Source organism: Diadema setosum, chromosome 11 (genome assembly GCF_964275005.1).
Source record: "Diadema setosum chromosome 11, eeDiaSeto1, whole genome shotgun sequence".
Taxonomy (NCBI): domain Eukaryota; kingdom Metazoa; phylum Echinodermata; class Echinoidea; order Diadematoida; family Diadematidae; genus Diadema; species Diadema setosum.
The window spans coordinates 35,896,462-35,912,990 of NC_092695.1; the positions used below are offsets into that span (position 1 = coordinate 35,896,462).

Sequence of the window (16,529 nt, forward strand, 5' to 3'; positions counted from 1 at the left end):
TAGATGTTTTTGCAAAGGTGTGTTACTTTTATGTATTTGATATTTAAACTCTGCTTCTTTTAGGTAGACAATTGAATAATGAGTATGACCAGTGCGTAGTTGTATTTGTGTGTGTGAATATGCATGATAATGTTTGCGTGTGTGTGTGTGTGTGCGTTTGTGGGTGTGTGTGTGTGTTCCTTCCTCTTCTCTCTCACTTTGTATCACTCAACCAGTCTTTCATGATATGTATTCAAATTTTATGCATACTTTCTTTACAAAAGTTGCTCTTAACAACTACAAAGCTTGCCGGAGGCTTGCCCTACCTAACAACCAGGCCCGGCGATACGGTGCAATTAACTCCACGATAAGAGGCCAAAGCTTTTGAATTTGTAATGGTCGTCAAAGCACTGTGTGGAGCGAGGGACAAAAAAACTTGAAAGTTCACCTCATAATGGTGCCAAATCCCTTTAAACTTCACACACATATCTTGTTTGTTTGTTCATTTTCCATCTGAGAAGATGGCTGGATAGCCCATATTCAGCTACGTTAAGCTGGTCTTCCATGGGGTCCAGTTGGATGTGAGGTGGGACCACTTCACCGGGTTAAACACCCTGCTCTTTGCGATGAATGAATGAAGCGGGGTCTTTTACGTGTGTGAGTTGTTGCTCTCTCATACACGGGACCTCCATTTTATGTCCTATCCGAGGGACAGAGTGTTTTGCCTCTTGCTAGAGGGGACGGTATGCTTACAACATTGCTCAGTCCAGACTCGGGTTCGAACCCGGGTCGCGTGATCGTGAGGCAGACGCGCTACCGACTGAGCCAACTCACCGCCCTAATATGGATCTAATATGGATATAGGGCCTATCATCCTTCATATGATTTTTGGGTGAAAATGCATCTGATGCATCTTTCGAGATATGTGTATTTTTCTGTTTGAGTCATGGAAAGGGTTACGACTATTTCCTGACACAAGTCAGCACCTGCATGAATATGCATTTGGTTAACATATTGCTAGTCTGTATACACCAGACTCACTTACTGCGAAGTTTCGTGTTTGCACAATTAGTAGGTAGGTGAAAATCAGAGCAAAAAGACAACCAAATTTAAGAGAAAATACTGAACATGCACAACAAGATCATCCTCCTGAGCATGTGTTCTCTCCTGGTCAGCGCACGCTTAGCCAGTCAGCGGTGCCAGGTTCGGCGCACAGCAACAGTGTTGGGTTTTTGGTCCACAGGGTGGCGAGTGGGTGAGAGATGAACCCTGCAATGTACTTCAACTGCTTCATGCAGCACGAAAACCGATACATTGGACTGCATACTGCTTTTGCTATGGATTTTACGTGGGTCACAAGTGACAGTGATCTTGATTTCTCCCGACATAATCGTGCGCCAAATGATACAGAAAAGATATTTGGAACACAGTATGGATATACTACCGTAAGTCGTATACCAACGTTTCATTTTGGGGCAATGAAGGAAAATGTGAGAAAATCACACTTGTTTAGAGACCAAATTTTCTGTTTTGGAAGGTAAGTTTTGACGTTATTTTCACAGGTTTATCCTCAATAAAACCCCAAATAACCAACATTGCGAGTTAGAGAATAGTTTCTCCTTCAATTTGCTGTATAGATTTAATAATTCGATGGCTTCTGAGGCGAGATATTGCGACTGTCCTGCAACACTTCCCCAGCGGTTTTGCGTACACAAGCTGTTTACTTTATGCAAATGAGGCTTTGTGGTCATATGCTTTTGGCGAGTTAATTGCACCGTATCGCTGCGCCTGCAACAACTATGTGAATTCCTTTGAAACTTAATGGGTGGAAGCAGGAGAATACAATGCTTCGCTACAGGTTGTAGGAAAAAAAAAATCCATAAATTGTAAACCATTACAGAAACGGTCTATTATGTACACTGTGATATACAGGGCCACTGAGGGAGATACCCCATAAGGAGCTTTGCATATGCAAGCATGGAAACTTAAAAGAAGCACATTGTTTTGAGGGGTTATCTGAAATGTTCTACCAGAGTCAAGTCCACCTGGATGTTGGAAGATGTGTAAGGTAAACAACAGTCCTGGCACCCTGGGGGCACCTTAAAAAAAAATGATGATGATAGTACTGTCTTTGTCATGTGACCTCGAGGAGCAATAATATTGTATTTAATATTAAATCAATTCATTTTTAATTTTCAAGGCAGATGCCATACAAGGTGATAAGTGGGGAAAAAAAAATATTATTATTGCAATAATCATCACACTCTGCTGAATTTTTCAGTGGCCTCTCACATTACTTCATTAATATTCAGAACAATGTACTCCCCAGTGATGGTGACTTCCACATGTCAAGTGTTTGCCAACCACAAGCATTCAAACTTGGATTACTGGAGCCAAATTACCACAAATGACACACACTTTATAGATTTCAAACTTTAATGCATTAATTTTCTTCACAATATAATCTGATTACAAATATAAGAAAATATTTGGAAATCACTTTTGCATCTTTCTAACCCTATATATCAATCCAAGTATATAAATATAAAATTTCCCAATAGCGATTTCATACAAAGATTTATCAACAATTTCTGTATTACCTAGAGCATGACAAATTTGCATATTGATATGTAATACATATGTACCTCTGTGTGAAATGGTACTTTCATAATGTATCCTTAAAATGTTGTGAAACACTTTAAAGATTTCAAAAACAAGAATGTACATATTGCGATGGTTAACAGTAATTTTATGAATATTATACACGTAACTGCTGACACATTTCACCTGCAACATTTTGAAATGCTATGATGGTTTTGATCCAGACATATATTGCACAGAGGTGTCCTACTGACTTCTTCCTACTAACACCTAACGTCAGTGGTCAAACTTTTGTATAGGTTCATGTAGGGTCTACATATGTCCTGTATTTTCATGCAAAGCTATTATTAATGAATACAAGTACAAATTTCAAAATCAGAAATTCTTATCAATCTTTGATACAGCTGTATATCCACCATCGACATAAGTGAACAAGGGTACATATGAGGATAACAAAGTTGATAGAGCTTCTTTCAAGTAAAAATGGGACTGATCCTGTAAGATAAAAAACAGTTTGCAGGAATGCATGATATGGAATGGCATACAGTGGTGCAAAATAATCTTAGCACACAAGTCAAAATGTTCATCACAAGGTAATGAGGCTGCAAATGGCAACCTTTCCATTAAAGGGATCGTATAGTTTTGGTTGAGAACTAATTTCAGGTTTCTAACATATTTGGTGAGATAATGAGAAACCTCTAATGAAATGTGAAAGAGAATGTAATTCCATGAGGAATTCAATGTTTATTTGATGAAAATTGGTTTTTAAATGGCTGAGATATCCAAAACACAGCGATTCTAATGAAGTGTAGGACCCACCTTTTATTACGATCACTTTGTTTTACTTCGTTTTTGGATGTTTCAGTCATTCCAAACCCGATTTTCATCAAATAAACTCTGAATTCCTCTTAAAATGGTATGCTCTGCACTATGTCATAAGTGTTTTCTTGGTATCTCGCATAAGGTTAAAAGCCCAATTCTCATCTCCACCAATACTGTACCATCCCTTTAATATGCTTTCAAGACACAACATGCAAACAAACTCTGACAAGCTGCACAGCAAATAAACTCTAATGGCAAACTTCCTTCACACAAGTCTATTTTGCACTCACATGATTAAAGCAAACAATTCAATACACCATAAATGTTTTCCCTATCTAATAATTTGTACTTCATACTTCAAAGTCATTCTGCACTGCAAAACATTAAAACAAATATACAATGTGTACTTACAATATGAGAGTGAAACGAAAGAGCGTATCACAACATTTTGTTAAATGATTTTCTCTGTCATAATTTTGGTATTTAATTATTGTATAGGTTGGTTTGCATTTTTTCCTTACTTTTTTTTTTAATGACACAGAAGCATAATACATAATGCTCTACCAAAAATATACAGCACATTTATATCATAAGGTTATTAATCAGACTTACACTAAAACATTACCAGCAGCTCCAGTTTAAATTACTGCAGTTTTTAATGCTCTGTGGTATTTAAATTCAACATTTCATTTTTCTCCTACCTAATACAAAGTAAGCACTGCTCGAATCTTCTTTTACAAATGGGAAAAAATAATAATAAAATGGCTAGTACTGCAAAATTTCAATGGTATGATGTAAGCACCCAGCACATGGCAATGAATACATTATATGTTAACATATAGAGTTAAAGCCACAACATAGTTCTCATATGCCCACAGAACTGTCAATTTTTGTTCTAAAGTGTACACATGTGCATTACAAATGTGTGAAATGATGCTAGAATAACACAATTTCATTTGGGTAATGACGAAAATGCAATTATGTAGTAGCCAAAAGATGTTTGCCAGAAGTATGACAGTCTGAGATCTTACCTGATCGCGGATGCTGCATAATTTGTTTGTTTGTTTTTTTTTTTTACAATCGAGTATCAATAATTGGCAAACCAGGCAACAGTAGTACTCACTGATCTTCCACACTAGAAGAATCGCATGGAGCTTGTTGGAAAATGACTGCTAGGGCATTGTCACATAGTGTTCTACCTGCCTACAATGCTAAATGGAGGGGGCTCTTCTGGAATAAATGCTGTGTACTAACATCAACATTATTATACTGTATACGCTGTTATATTCGCGTACAGATATTTTCGCGAATGAGGAGGTCACGGACATTCTCGCGAGATGTTCAGTTTTCGCGAATTGACACAGAGGCCTTCAAAGTGCATTACTACCTTAGGGCATGGTGACATTTTTGCGTGTTGCTTACATTCGCGGTCCAACTTTGATTCGCAAAAATTAAACCTTCATGAAAATAACAGCTTATACAGTACACTTTTGATCTCAAAATACTAAAAAAACAAACAAACAAATAGCTCATCATCCTGGCAAATCAGCCATGTAAGTTTCTTTGTAAACCCTTTTGATATGTTGGAACCAAAATTTAATTCCAAACAGTGGAAGATGAATTTTGAGCCCTTCTGAGAACTATGTTTTGGCTTTAAAATCTTTTGAAAACAACGCTTTGAATGTCGGCATTGTGCATTTCAATTTACAGCAAATGACTATCATAAATGAATAGTAATATCTTGTTTTACTTCTTTCTTTTTTTAAAGATCTCAGTATTACAGCACAAAAAGTAAAATGTCCAACAAAAATTAATGCAATGACAGTACTGCAGTGATAAATTATTGAAATGGATGGAACAAAATTATATATAATTGCAATGGATGGAATGATTTGATAAATGGCATAGTACAAGAAGCTTAATTGTTAAATGCACCAACAACCATGTGAAAGCTCTATGATAATGCATAATTATGTACAATTAGCTTTGACCACTACACTTTTTTTATACATGGACACAGCCACAAACAAAAAAAAAAATAAAGAAATCAACTGATCAAAATTAATATTATGTTGCACAAACATAGTAATATATATGCTAATTTTGTTCAGTTTTTGTTGTTGTTGATATTTTGACTAATTTTAAAAATTACTGCATCACTTATAATTGATACACATAAAGCTGTTAGTGATGTCAACTCACCATCAAATGCAAGTTAGAGTTCCAAATATGTATTTCTGAAGGCTAGGTTTTCTCTCAATACGAATATACAATAGATCATATATATGACAGACTATCAATCATAATATCACAACTTTCCATGTCACATAGCCAGGTTCTGTGAACATTCCAAAACAACCTGAGGTATCTAGCCTATCAACATAAATATTTCTTTCTCATACAGGCATATCAAGTATTGTTCATGCCACATATTTTGCAAGGCTTTCATTTTTGCCAATTTCACGTGTCGGTGCTATTCACAAATTCAAAAACATGCCAAAATATTAACTCTGATCAAGACACGAGTATGACATGTACATGCATATTTTTCTGACCAGTATTGTACTCCATGATTGCAAATTTAACTAATCGCAAAATTATCAAGAAGTCCCGATTTACAAAAAAAAAAAAAAGAAAAAAAAAAGAATGATGTATACAATACATGTACAAATGATTTTTTGAAAAATACACTGTATATCAAAATAACTAAGGCAATGTCTCTGAAAATAATTATATATCTCTTGTTTTGGGTACAAAAATTGCTTCCCATTCAGAATGAAATAATCAACAATTACAAGAATAAGACTTCTACATAGGAGATGAATAAGCCAACAGCATTTTGTTCCACAACAAACTATCTACACGTAGCAGATTTGACCCTTGACCTGCTGGTGCCAGTGCTGCTGTCCTTCCCATGATACCTTGCCATCAGTGCCCCTCCTATGAGAGGTAAGAGTGTGATCCTCCAAGGCTGTAAGAGCTAAAGGACGCCATCTAGTGTTGGGGCCCATACAGGCTCGTGTCGTGAAAATCAACACAAGTTTTGAGAACTTGTCCATCTTCACCTCTGATATGACACAAACATTTCTTCAAATTGGTTGTGCGAGAGAACATGACCGTTGGGCTCTACTCAAAGTATTCATGGCACAAACAATGGTTATTGGGATAGATGCAGGTATGTATATCTGCATTATGAAGATCTTTCAATGATATTAACAAAAACAAAAACTAAAACCCAAACAGTCATTATGCCTCTGCACTTAGACTATGAAAATATACATTTGTAGTATATTATGAACCTCATGTTTACTGCTGGTCACTGTTCGCCATAATGTTCAATAAGTCTGCCTGCAAAGGACACTCAAGTTCTGATGTTGGGCTGGTAAAACACTGAAACACATGCCCTGCTTGACACAATCTGTTTCATACAAACCTGCTTTAAACACAAAGAAAAAACAAACAAACCATGGATTGACCAAACAAAGCGATGGGGAGTGATAACTGTATCAACACTGCAGGGGCAGCTTATGATAATTGCAGTAAGTAGAGTTTTATGTTATTAAATCAGGCTTCTTTTTTTTCTTTTCTTTCTTTTTGGGGGGGGGGGGGAGGGTTGGGGCAAGTGACTTCGATTTGAGTAACTATGTTTTTTTACCGACTTGTTCAATCAGGAAATCCTAGGAAAGATTTAACTTTTAAAGCACTCTACAATGTAGCGACCAAATAATTGTAGACTGGGCAAGAATCTGATCACAAAATTCATGACGCAGTGTGGACTAAAATTCACCATTCTGGTCCTCACTCTCATCTCTTCTTAACCATAAGAATGTGAAAATTACAAGGGTACTAGTATTCATCTACCACTTTCTATCAGGCTATTCTATGTCACGTTTTCAGGGCCAGAGGCTTATTGTTCCCTGCAGCAGAGCTGGGCAAGTGAATTGAGGCAAGAGAAAAATACAAACGAGGGTGAACACAATTTCTGACATCATACCTCCCAACTTGGCTAGACAGAGAGAGAATGATAAGCTGTAATTTAGGAAAGGCATTCCTCGATACCGAACTGAAATTGATGCAATGAAATATCAGCTGCTGTTAAAGATATTGTGCAGCCCTCTGCACACATAAACATTTTAAAGTTATAAAACTTCTTCCCAATCTTTGATTTCGCTAACCCCAATTTTTCTGAACTTCACAGAACTAAATGATGAAAGGATGAAAATATCTTCTTTAAAAAGTGACATGTATCAAGTACTGAAATGAATGGGAAGGGCAGGATATCTGTTTCCTGTTACAATACTCTACAGAAATTGGCTCATGGAAAACATGATTTGAGCTACATTCTATAGCCTGCCTGGCAGAAGGGTTCTAGCACAAAATTTTACCCCCAAATCAAATTTGGGGGGTAAAATTTCGCTGCTGCGAAAGACCTGGATGTCTGACCATGAGAATACCACAACAGTCTAGGGTCATCTAGTGTAAACTTGCATTGCTGCATGCATTGCATGCATGCATGCATGCACCAAGCCACTTCTTCTGTATCACGTCACACATGAGTATATTGCATCACATAAAAAGAGACCGAATGCAGCTTCTGGAGAAGAGAGTGGCATAAAATATTCTCTCTTACAGCTCTCATATTTCTATTCCTTTATAAAGGTCTCTCATTTTTTTTATTTATCTATTTTTTTTTTGGGAGGGGGGAAGAGGAGGAAACATAGAAACAGTTGATAAAATATCACTTGGTACCAGCAAACAAAATTGATCTGTCATATCAGCTGCCCTGGCTTTTGCAATGATGAAGTGTCGAGGCTGTTTTGTGCTGAAGGCAATCATGGCGGTGACCAGAGAACGGACTCTGGAAGGATGTTGAGGAATGAGATGAGAGACGGGCAAGTCTTACCTGCAGTATGTAACAATAACATAAAGAGCACCGATGAAAGGGGAGATAGAGCAGGTGAATTTTTCTGTTTGAAAGTTGAAAGTATCTTGAGTAAAAACATCTCAAACTCTGCATTTAATTTACAGTTGAAAAAATGTGTGTGAGCGTGACCCTTCCCTTGTATTCGATGATGGCAGCAATAATGCAAAAAAAAAAAAGTTTGGAAACATTGTATTCGTGTGCTACAAAATGTGTACCATTAAATTATCACCATTGTACACTGATGTTGCATCCTACTAGGATTTCACAGGTGAAACACTTACAACATTACAGTGTGTTTTAATCCCCACCCATAAGCAATAACAACAAATGTCTATTATTCCACAAAGACTTTTCTGCATTTCATTTCTTTTTTTTTTATTTTTACAAAACTCCTTCACTTTTCAACACGTAGTTTTTATATGACAAACATGGCATTCTATTTTTTTTCCCTTGTATTTAACTTCTTCCAAATAGCACTCTTGTATTCTGCTTTGCCATTGATCTTCCACTTCATAAAGCCACTGTCTTTAACTCTCAAAGGAAAATTATCAAGCACTATCCACTTTTTCAAATCGCAACAAATAATTATATACAGTCGTATGTATATATATATATATATATATATATATATATATATAATAAATAATCATTCAACAAAACTGCTGAATAAATAGTAATAATAACAGGAAAAACAAGTATTTGCATCAATCTTACCCGGTCAAAACTGCACTTTTTCCCAGACACCAAATTTGATGACTCTGTCACCAAAGTTGCTGGTCACCATGAAGTGGAAGCCGATGTTGCTAAGGACGACCACATACTCCAGGAAAGCAAAGATGGTGTACACTGAAAAAAGGAAGAGCACAAAGCATAACAAGCCACAGACAAGGTTAAAGTCATCACTACTGACCTTATAATAAATCAAAGCAGAGCCAATTTCTTATTTTTTCACCATGTGTCTGCATATTCCTTAGAGATGGTTCTTGTGTTCTAGACATTCTTGGACCTTTCATGAGATGGTATGTGTGTCATTCAGATTAGAAAGACTCAATAATCATTTTTGACTTAATTAACATTTCATCATGCTAGGGGTCCTTAAAGTTGTCCATACAGAGAATAAAATATTCATCATCATTCATCTAAGAAGTGACCAAATGTGCTATGAGAAACAGAAAAAGAGCAGAAATTTTGTGTTAATATTTTTTTGTGTGTGCGCCTGGTTGGGGAAGATAAATTTTGCATAATCTTAATTTTGCAGACATTCACGACTACATGAGCTCTTCAAACAGCTCACTGTTGGCATGGCAGTTAAGGACTTTGGCAGCAGTATACAACAGTAAAAGGTAACTGGTCCACTTTATGACGGCAAATTCACTTATGCTACAGAACTAGCAAACATGTAGAAAATAAAATACAATATTACAATAATACTACCACAACATGCTTTCCTTGAACTCAAAGATAAAATGATATCACTTTAGCAAGCAAAACATATTTGTATGCTGGTTTTTCATGCTACTTTCAGGTTGCACAAAATTCACAGAAATTTCAACCCTGTGCAAATTTCCACTTTTACAGTAATGCAGTATCAAATCCTGTCCATGCATTGAACAGTTCCATATCTGCAAATCGGGGCAAAGACATGATTGTGTTGAGGTACATTCCATCCTATTATTTAGTGTCTAAGATATTAATGAAAAGAACACTCAATATTTCTTCCTGGCAATATGACATCAACATGCTGCAGCAAAACAGAATAAAATTCTACAAAGCTCAGCTTACTTGACCCATATACATGAAAAGACGATAAGAATGAAACACAGTAAGTCCCCTTCTTGGGAGATGTGCCAGTAACATGGATGGAAATAAAAAATAGGATTATTATAAAGAAATTGTCACCGTAGCCTATTAAAGGACAAGTTCACCTTCATTAACATAAGAATTGAAAGAATGTAGCAATATTAGTAGAACACATTATTGAAAATTTGAGGAAAATCGGACAAGCCGTTCAAAAGTTATGACTTTTTGAAGTTTTTGTGCTGTCACCACTGGATGAGAAGACTACTTCAGTGTATGATGTCACATGCGTACAACAATATAAGGAAAATATAAAGAGAATTTCACAATATTTCATCTTTTGAAAAAAGTACACATTCCCTTGACTCGTTACTGACATATGTCATGGGTAATGTTATTCCCATTGCCTTTAGAAAGAGGCAAGTCAAGTGCTCTTTTATTATTTGAAAAAAGTGAAAATATGTTGAATTTTCTTTACATTTTCTTTATACTGTTGTACTCATATGACATCATGAGCCTTAGTAGTCTCCTCATCCAGCGGTTCCAACACAAATTTTTTAAAATTCATAACTTTTGCATCGATTGTCCAATTTTCCTCAAACTTTCACTGATGTGTTCTACTAACATTGGTGCATTCTCTCAATCCTTATGTTTATGAAGGTGAACGTGTCCTTTAAGACGTCAGAATTAAGTAGGATCAATTCCAAATAGTGTATGCAAATAAACATTGTTGTTGTTGCTATTTTAATCAGGTGATTAGTCTTACCTCCAGGCTCACAGTACTGATTATGTCGATAGTAGAAGTACAAGGCTGTGGTGAAGGCGACAACATTGGTGACAAAAAATGACACCTGCCTCATAAACGATCGGTATTCCTTCCCATGGACAATACATGTGCCAGCAAAGAATTGAAAAAGACAGGAAAGAGCATAAGATTATTTGTTCCAGAGTTCACAGTACATTGAAACAAAAAAACAAACAAAAAACAACAGAAATAAATCAATCTTAAAGGGAATCTCTCCCCTAAAATCTAAATTTTAGAGGTGTGAGAGCATGTCCTAAGAACTCCAGAGAAAATTCTATCCCATCACAAAAAATGTCCCAAACTGTGAAATATTAATTTTAATAAATCAGCACGCACTAGTGCGCGCTGCAATAGTAGCCAGATCTGAAAATAGTAGCCATGCGTAGACCATCGGTGTGCGCACATTTCCTTCTTTCGCCTCCGTCTGCACACAGCTATATTGAATACTGTCTATCGGTATTGCCTCATCAAGCCATATGCATCCGCATGAGTAGAGGCTGCCGCGGCTGCCTGGTCAGTGGCCCGGCGCAGCGCGGTAGCACCAACCTAGCTGCGTACGTGGACATTTGCGTGCATTTGCATGTTTTGAGAGTATCGTAGTACACTGATCGTACAGAAAATCATCAAACTACGCAATCAAATGCAGTCGATAAGGCCAGAAGACTACTCTTCGATCATGGCCCATGTAATTTTTGGCAATTTAGAGATTTTAGAGATTGTCTCTTAATATATTGCTATATCTCTGTGTGTGAGTAACGCTGCGCTCTTATATTTCATAGGGATATTACCAGTACAATAACCTACAATGTCAGAAAACTAAATTTCTGTGTACAGATACACTTTAAAACATTCAAAATCTTGCTTTACCACTTTCTACTCATTGATATCATAGTAAGACTGTAAGAGAAAACAGGATCAAAATTGAAAGTGCAGATAAGAATGCATGTTACTCCATACATGAAAAGTGTTTACAAAAAGTGCAGATGAAGTGGATGTATACACTTACTATCATATAAAGAAAGAGCGCCTGAAATAATGGCACCTTTACAAGAGGATATTGAATTTCACAACAGGGTTTTCTTTGACGAATACAATGATATAACACATCGAGAATGTGAACTATTATCTCTGTACAGTGAGATCTTACCGTTCTAGTCGGGGCGGTGCCTTGATTGAGGGCAAGGTTATGAAGCATACACATCACTAGCATGAAGAGCATGGAACTGGCCTGGAACACCACAAAGCAGATCTCATGGATATCTGCAAAAGACATGAACGTCACCATGGTTACATCATCACCATAATCATCATAATCACCCATGGAGCATGCACAATTTTGACTTTTGATGAGCAAGTCAGGTCACCTTTCGTGCAAGCTCAAGTTAAGCCCTACCCAGTATGATACCGGCTACTACTCTATGGTCGGCATACACTCAGACACATGGAAAGGCGATTTGTCATTGACTTTTAGTTTCAAACAATGCTCTGATATTTGTTTTATTATACAATGTTTCGTTAGTCAGCATTCAGACATATAAATCCATCATATAGCCATATCATTTTTGTATGGCTATGGCATTTTGGTATAAATTTTTTGTGTCTGAACACCCTAATGTTTTTTTTTTTTCATGACTTTCTTTGGGGTGGAGGATAGGAAAGGGGTTGCACAGCTATACAGTCAAAACATAGTTGTGCCTGAAGGGCATTCTCAAACCCTCATTCCCCACATCAACTTACGATGATTTTCGACCGATGAGACACAAGTCAGTCCGATGAGAGACAAGTTTTCAATGAGCTCAAAGGCGGTGCTGAGGTTGATCAGCCACTGGTACTGGCACCGGTTCAGTGGTATGGAGGTGTACATGGCATAGTGACAAACAATGGTGAAGAGGCGCTGGGAGGCACACAAGGTAATTGAGAGGCGCCAGATGTATGATGACGGGGGCTTTGCAATGGCTGCACTGATTGAAGGCAGGTAGTTGTCCACCTACATAACAAGTTGGGATAAAACAAGTAATAACTAGACTCGGAATTTGTCAAGACTGACAAATTAGGTGATCCGATTTTTTTTTTTAATCAATGATTCGAGTCCTGATCGCAATAGGCATGACCATATAGATTTTATCTGTGTTTAGAGACATTGGCCGTGTGATATTTGGATTCTCATTTAGAAAAGAGAGTGAGGTCTACCATCTTTGGTACCAAATTCGGTATAAACCAGGGAGGTACCTCCCTGGTATAAACTATAACGAAGATACAGAATGAAGTACATTTGACCATTGACCCAACTTTGCACAGCCAAGATGGCATCTGAGCAAAAAGTGGTTATTTTGTGAAATGATCCTTGTAACATGGTCTTTACGTGTGCAAAATATGGGAAAGATAGGACATGTATTCACCAAGATACAGGTTGAAACATTTATGACCTTTGACCCTAATTTACATACCCAAGATGGTGTCTGATCAAGTAGTTGTTATTTTATGAAATAATGTACGTGACATGAACTAAACATGTGCAAAATATGGGCGTGATAGGGGCTGTTTTTCTTCAGTTATTGCAAAGAAAGTTGTAGAAAGAAAGAAATATCTCAATACATCGAAGATAAGTTTGATTTCAACCAAGTTTCTTGACGTGATCTCGGCGTCGTATGAAAAAATGGAGGGTATAGTCACGATAGCCCAAAGTCTGAGCTACAACATATTAAAATCTGGGAGAAATTCACAGAAGAGTAAGTGAGCTAGTGTTCGATAAAGACCGTCATGTCAATTTTCATTTCCAGAAAAATTCCCTCCCATAGAGATAACACGTAAACTGGTTAAATTTGACAAGGTTACATTATATCTAATTTCACGAGGTGAAGACATCATCCGATTAAAACTTTGATTGAACAAAACTTAAAGAGTATTACATTGGCTACAACATACTAAAATCTGGAAGAAATTCACCAAAGGGTAATTGAGTTAGTCGTCGATAAAGACAATCATGTCAATTTTCACATCTAGAAAAATTCCCTCCCATAGAGATAACACGTGATAATGAAGATAAAGAAAGAAGTACATATGACCTTTGACCCTACTTTGCACAGACAAGATGGCGTCTGAGCAAAAAGTGGTTATTTTGTGAAATGATTCTTGTAACATGTTCTTTACGTATGCAAAATATGGGAAAGATAAGACATGTATTCACCAAGATACAGGATGAAACATTTTTGACCTTTGACCCTAATTTACATACCCAAGAAGGTGTCCGATCAAGTAGTTGTTATTTTATGAAATAATGTACGTGACATAAACTAAACATGTGCAAAATATTGGGCTGATAGAGCTTGTTTTTCTTGAGTTATTGCAAAGAAAGTTGCAGAAAGAAAGGAATATGAAAATACATGGAAGATAAGCTTTAATTTCAACCAAGTTTTTGGGCATGATGCCGACTCCGTATGAAAAAACGAAGGGCACACTCACGATAGCCCAAAGTCTCAGCTACAACATACTAAAATATGGGAGAAATTCACCGAAGCATAAGTGAGCTAGTGCTCGATAAAGATAGTCATGTCAGTTTTCATTTCCAGAAAAACTGCACTCCCATAGAGATAACACGTAAACTGGTCAAATTTAACAATGTTACTTTTAATCCATTTTTACGAGATGATGCCGTCATCCAATCAAAATGTTGTTATTATATTACCGAAAGAGCATTTAATAAGCTACAACATACTGAAATCTAGGTGAAAATTGGCAAAGGATTAGTGAGATACGCTCGAATGAACTTAAAATTTGATGACGTCATTTTGAAAATTTACTTTTTTTACTTTATTAAGAAATTTGATATCTTTTAATCATTTTTTCAGCATCGTCAACCCATGAAATGACATGTACAACTCATCAGCTTTCAGAATATGTAAAGAAAATGGGGGGTCACCGTCCATCCTGACGAGTAAAATCGGATTTGAAATTGGCGGTTTTTTGGCATTGTTGGACTGTATATCGCCATTGACGCGCGCGCGGAATTTCAACTTTGACGGGTCTGTATGACGTCATATTGAGTCGGATTGACTTGAAACTTGGTAGAAATATTCCTTGACATTTCAGGCATCCGATAAGTGTGAAAAAACGGGAAATTTCTATTGCATATGAGCTGTGCGTGCGTATATATGCGCGCGCGTACGCGTCCGTCCAATTTTTTCAATTTTTCAAAAAATGCTCCAAATGGTCTGAAACGTGTGCAAAAAAATTTTGAGCTCGATTTGAGCATACAAATATTTCTACGCGCGCGTACGCGCACGTTTTAAGAGAAAATATGAATTTTGAGAATATGAGTAGAATCCGCATAACTTGAAATATATGTGACGTAAATTTCATTGAAAAACTCCATTCCATTAATGAGATATGAATGAAAATGTGTTTTCATATAATGACGTCATAGTGACGTCACGGTCGACTGATCACTATGATTTTATTTGACCCGTCGTCTTTGGGACATGATACATATATGGTATAATTTTGACATTGATAGGAAGAACACTTTCTGAGCTAATCGATACACAAATTTTGTCCAGAAATAAAGAAAGAAGAAGAAGAAGAAGAAGAAGACCCAACAAAGAATCCGTACAGATACAGAAGGTGATCCGAGAGGATACTCGGATCACCTAATGATGATTTTTTTTTTCATTGATATCTGTCTTTCAGTACATAAACACATATAATGGCCTAAAGCGCAAGTCTCTACATGCCATCCATAATCCTGTAGTTGGAGTTGGGTATTAATGGTATCATACTTAGCCTGAAATGCAATATCATACAATTTTTATATTGGCAATCATGAATAGATAAATAATATACAAGATGCGTCTTTTTCCAGTAACGGGGTGCACAGAGGAAGTTTCACTGCTGATAAATACACACACATACACACACAAAAAACACACACAATACATGTAATAATTATCCATGGCAACACTATGAAAGGCAAAATGACAATGACTTAAAATTTCCTCATCCTACAGTGTATAATTCAAGCAGTCCACCTGAAAAATTTGATGCTGTACGAAGTGCTTCAATTAGCAGAACAGATTATTGTAGAAGTGCAAAAATAGATACAAGGTACAAGTCCATTCTTTTGAAATACTTAAAAGACGTATTGGTTATGTGCCATGAACATAGCTACTTTTACTTTTATCGAGATTGATTTTTTTTTTAGAATGTCCAAAACATGATTTTATTCACATACACAAAAGTAGGACTCTTACGAAGTATGACTTCAGTTAGGACTCAAAGATTAAATTTCTGCTCTGAACGTATGCTCTCTCTCTCTCTTTTTCCAGTCACATTGAAGGTGTGCCTTCAGATGGATAGCCTACCAAGAATCAGTGAATCTACAGATCTATGTTGATACTTGAAGCATTTAACTCACCCCACAGTGTGTTGATGTGGTCGACTTGAAATTAAAGACGACTGCACAGACCACACTCGTCAGGAACCCTACCAGCATAATGGCAGTTGTCACAAGGGAAGCAGAACGGAAGGTCACCACCACCCCGTTGCTCGAAAACCGGCCCCCGATATCCATTGCGGACGATTAGATCTTCGAGTTTTCAGTGAATG

At 36.8% G+C, this 16,529-nt stretch overlaps 1 protein-coding gene across 1 annotated transcript; it reads right to left on the bottom strand.

The window, feature by feature from the left end:
• Positions 1-9,038: 9,038 nt before the first annotated feature.
• LOC140235283 (post-GPI attachment to proteins factor 2-like) lies at positions 9,039-16,522 on the bottom strand. The gene is made up of 5 exons (XM_072315314.1): positions 16,339-16,522; positions 12,666-12,915; positions 12,076-12,188; positions 10,890-10,998; positions 9,039-9,172 (listed from the first exon to the last, which is right to left on the bottom strand). The coding sequence occupies exons 1-5, from the start codon at positions 16,492-16,494 to the stop codon at positions 9,045-9,047; spliced, it is 756 nt and encodes a 251-aa protein (XP_072171415.1). The 5' UTR covers positions 16,495-16,522; the 3' UTR covers positions 9,039-9,044.
• Positions 16,523-16,529: the final 7 nt, after the last annotated feature.

What these genes read in the sequence shown, in the direction of transcription:
- LOC140235283 (XM_072315314.1), bottom strand. Translation starts at nt 16,494, where the DNA reads ATGGATATCGGGGGCCGGTTTTCGAGCAACGGGGTGGTGGTGACCTTC. An exon ending in CTCATCGGTCGAAAATCATC is followed by an intron (nt 12,189 to 12,665) that starts GTAAGTTGATGT and finishes TGTCTTTTGCAG; the next exon opens with ATATCCATGAGATCTGCTTT. An exon ending in GCACCGCCCCGACTAGAACG is followed by an intron (nt 10,999 to 12,075) that starts GTAAGATCTCAC and finishes GTCCATGGGAAG; the next exon opens with GAATACCGATCGTTTATGAG.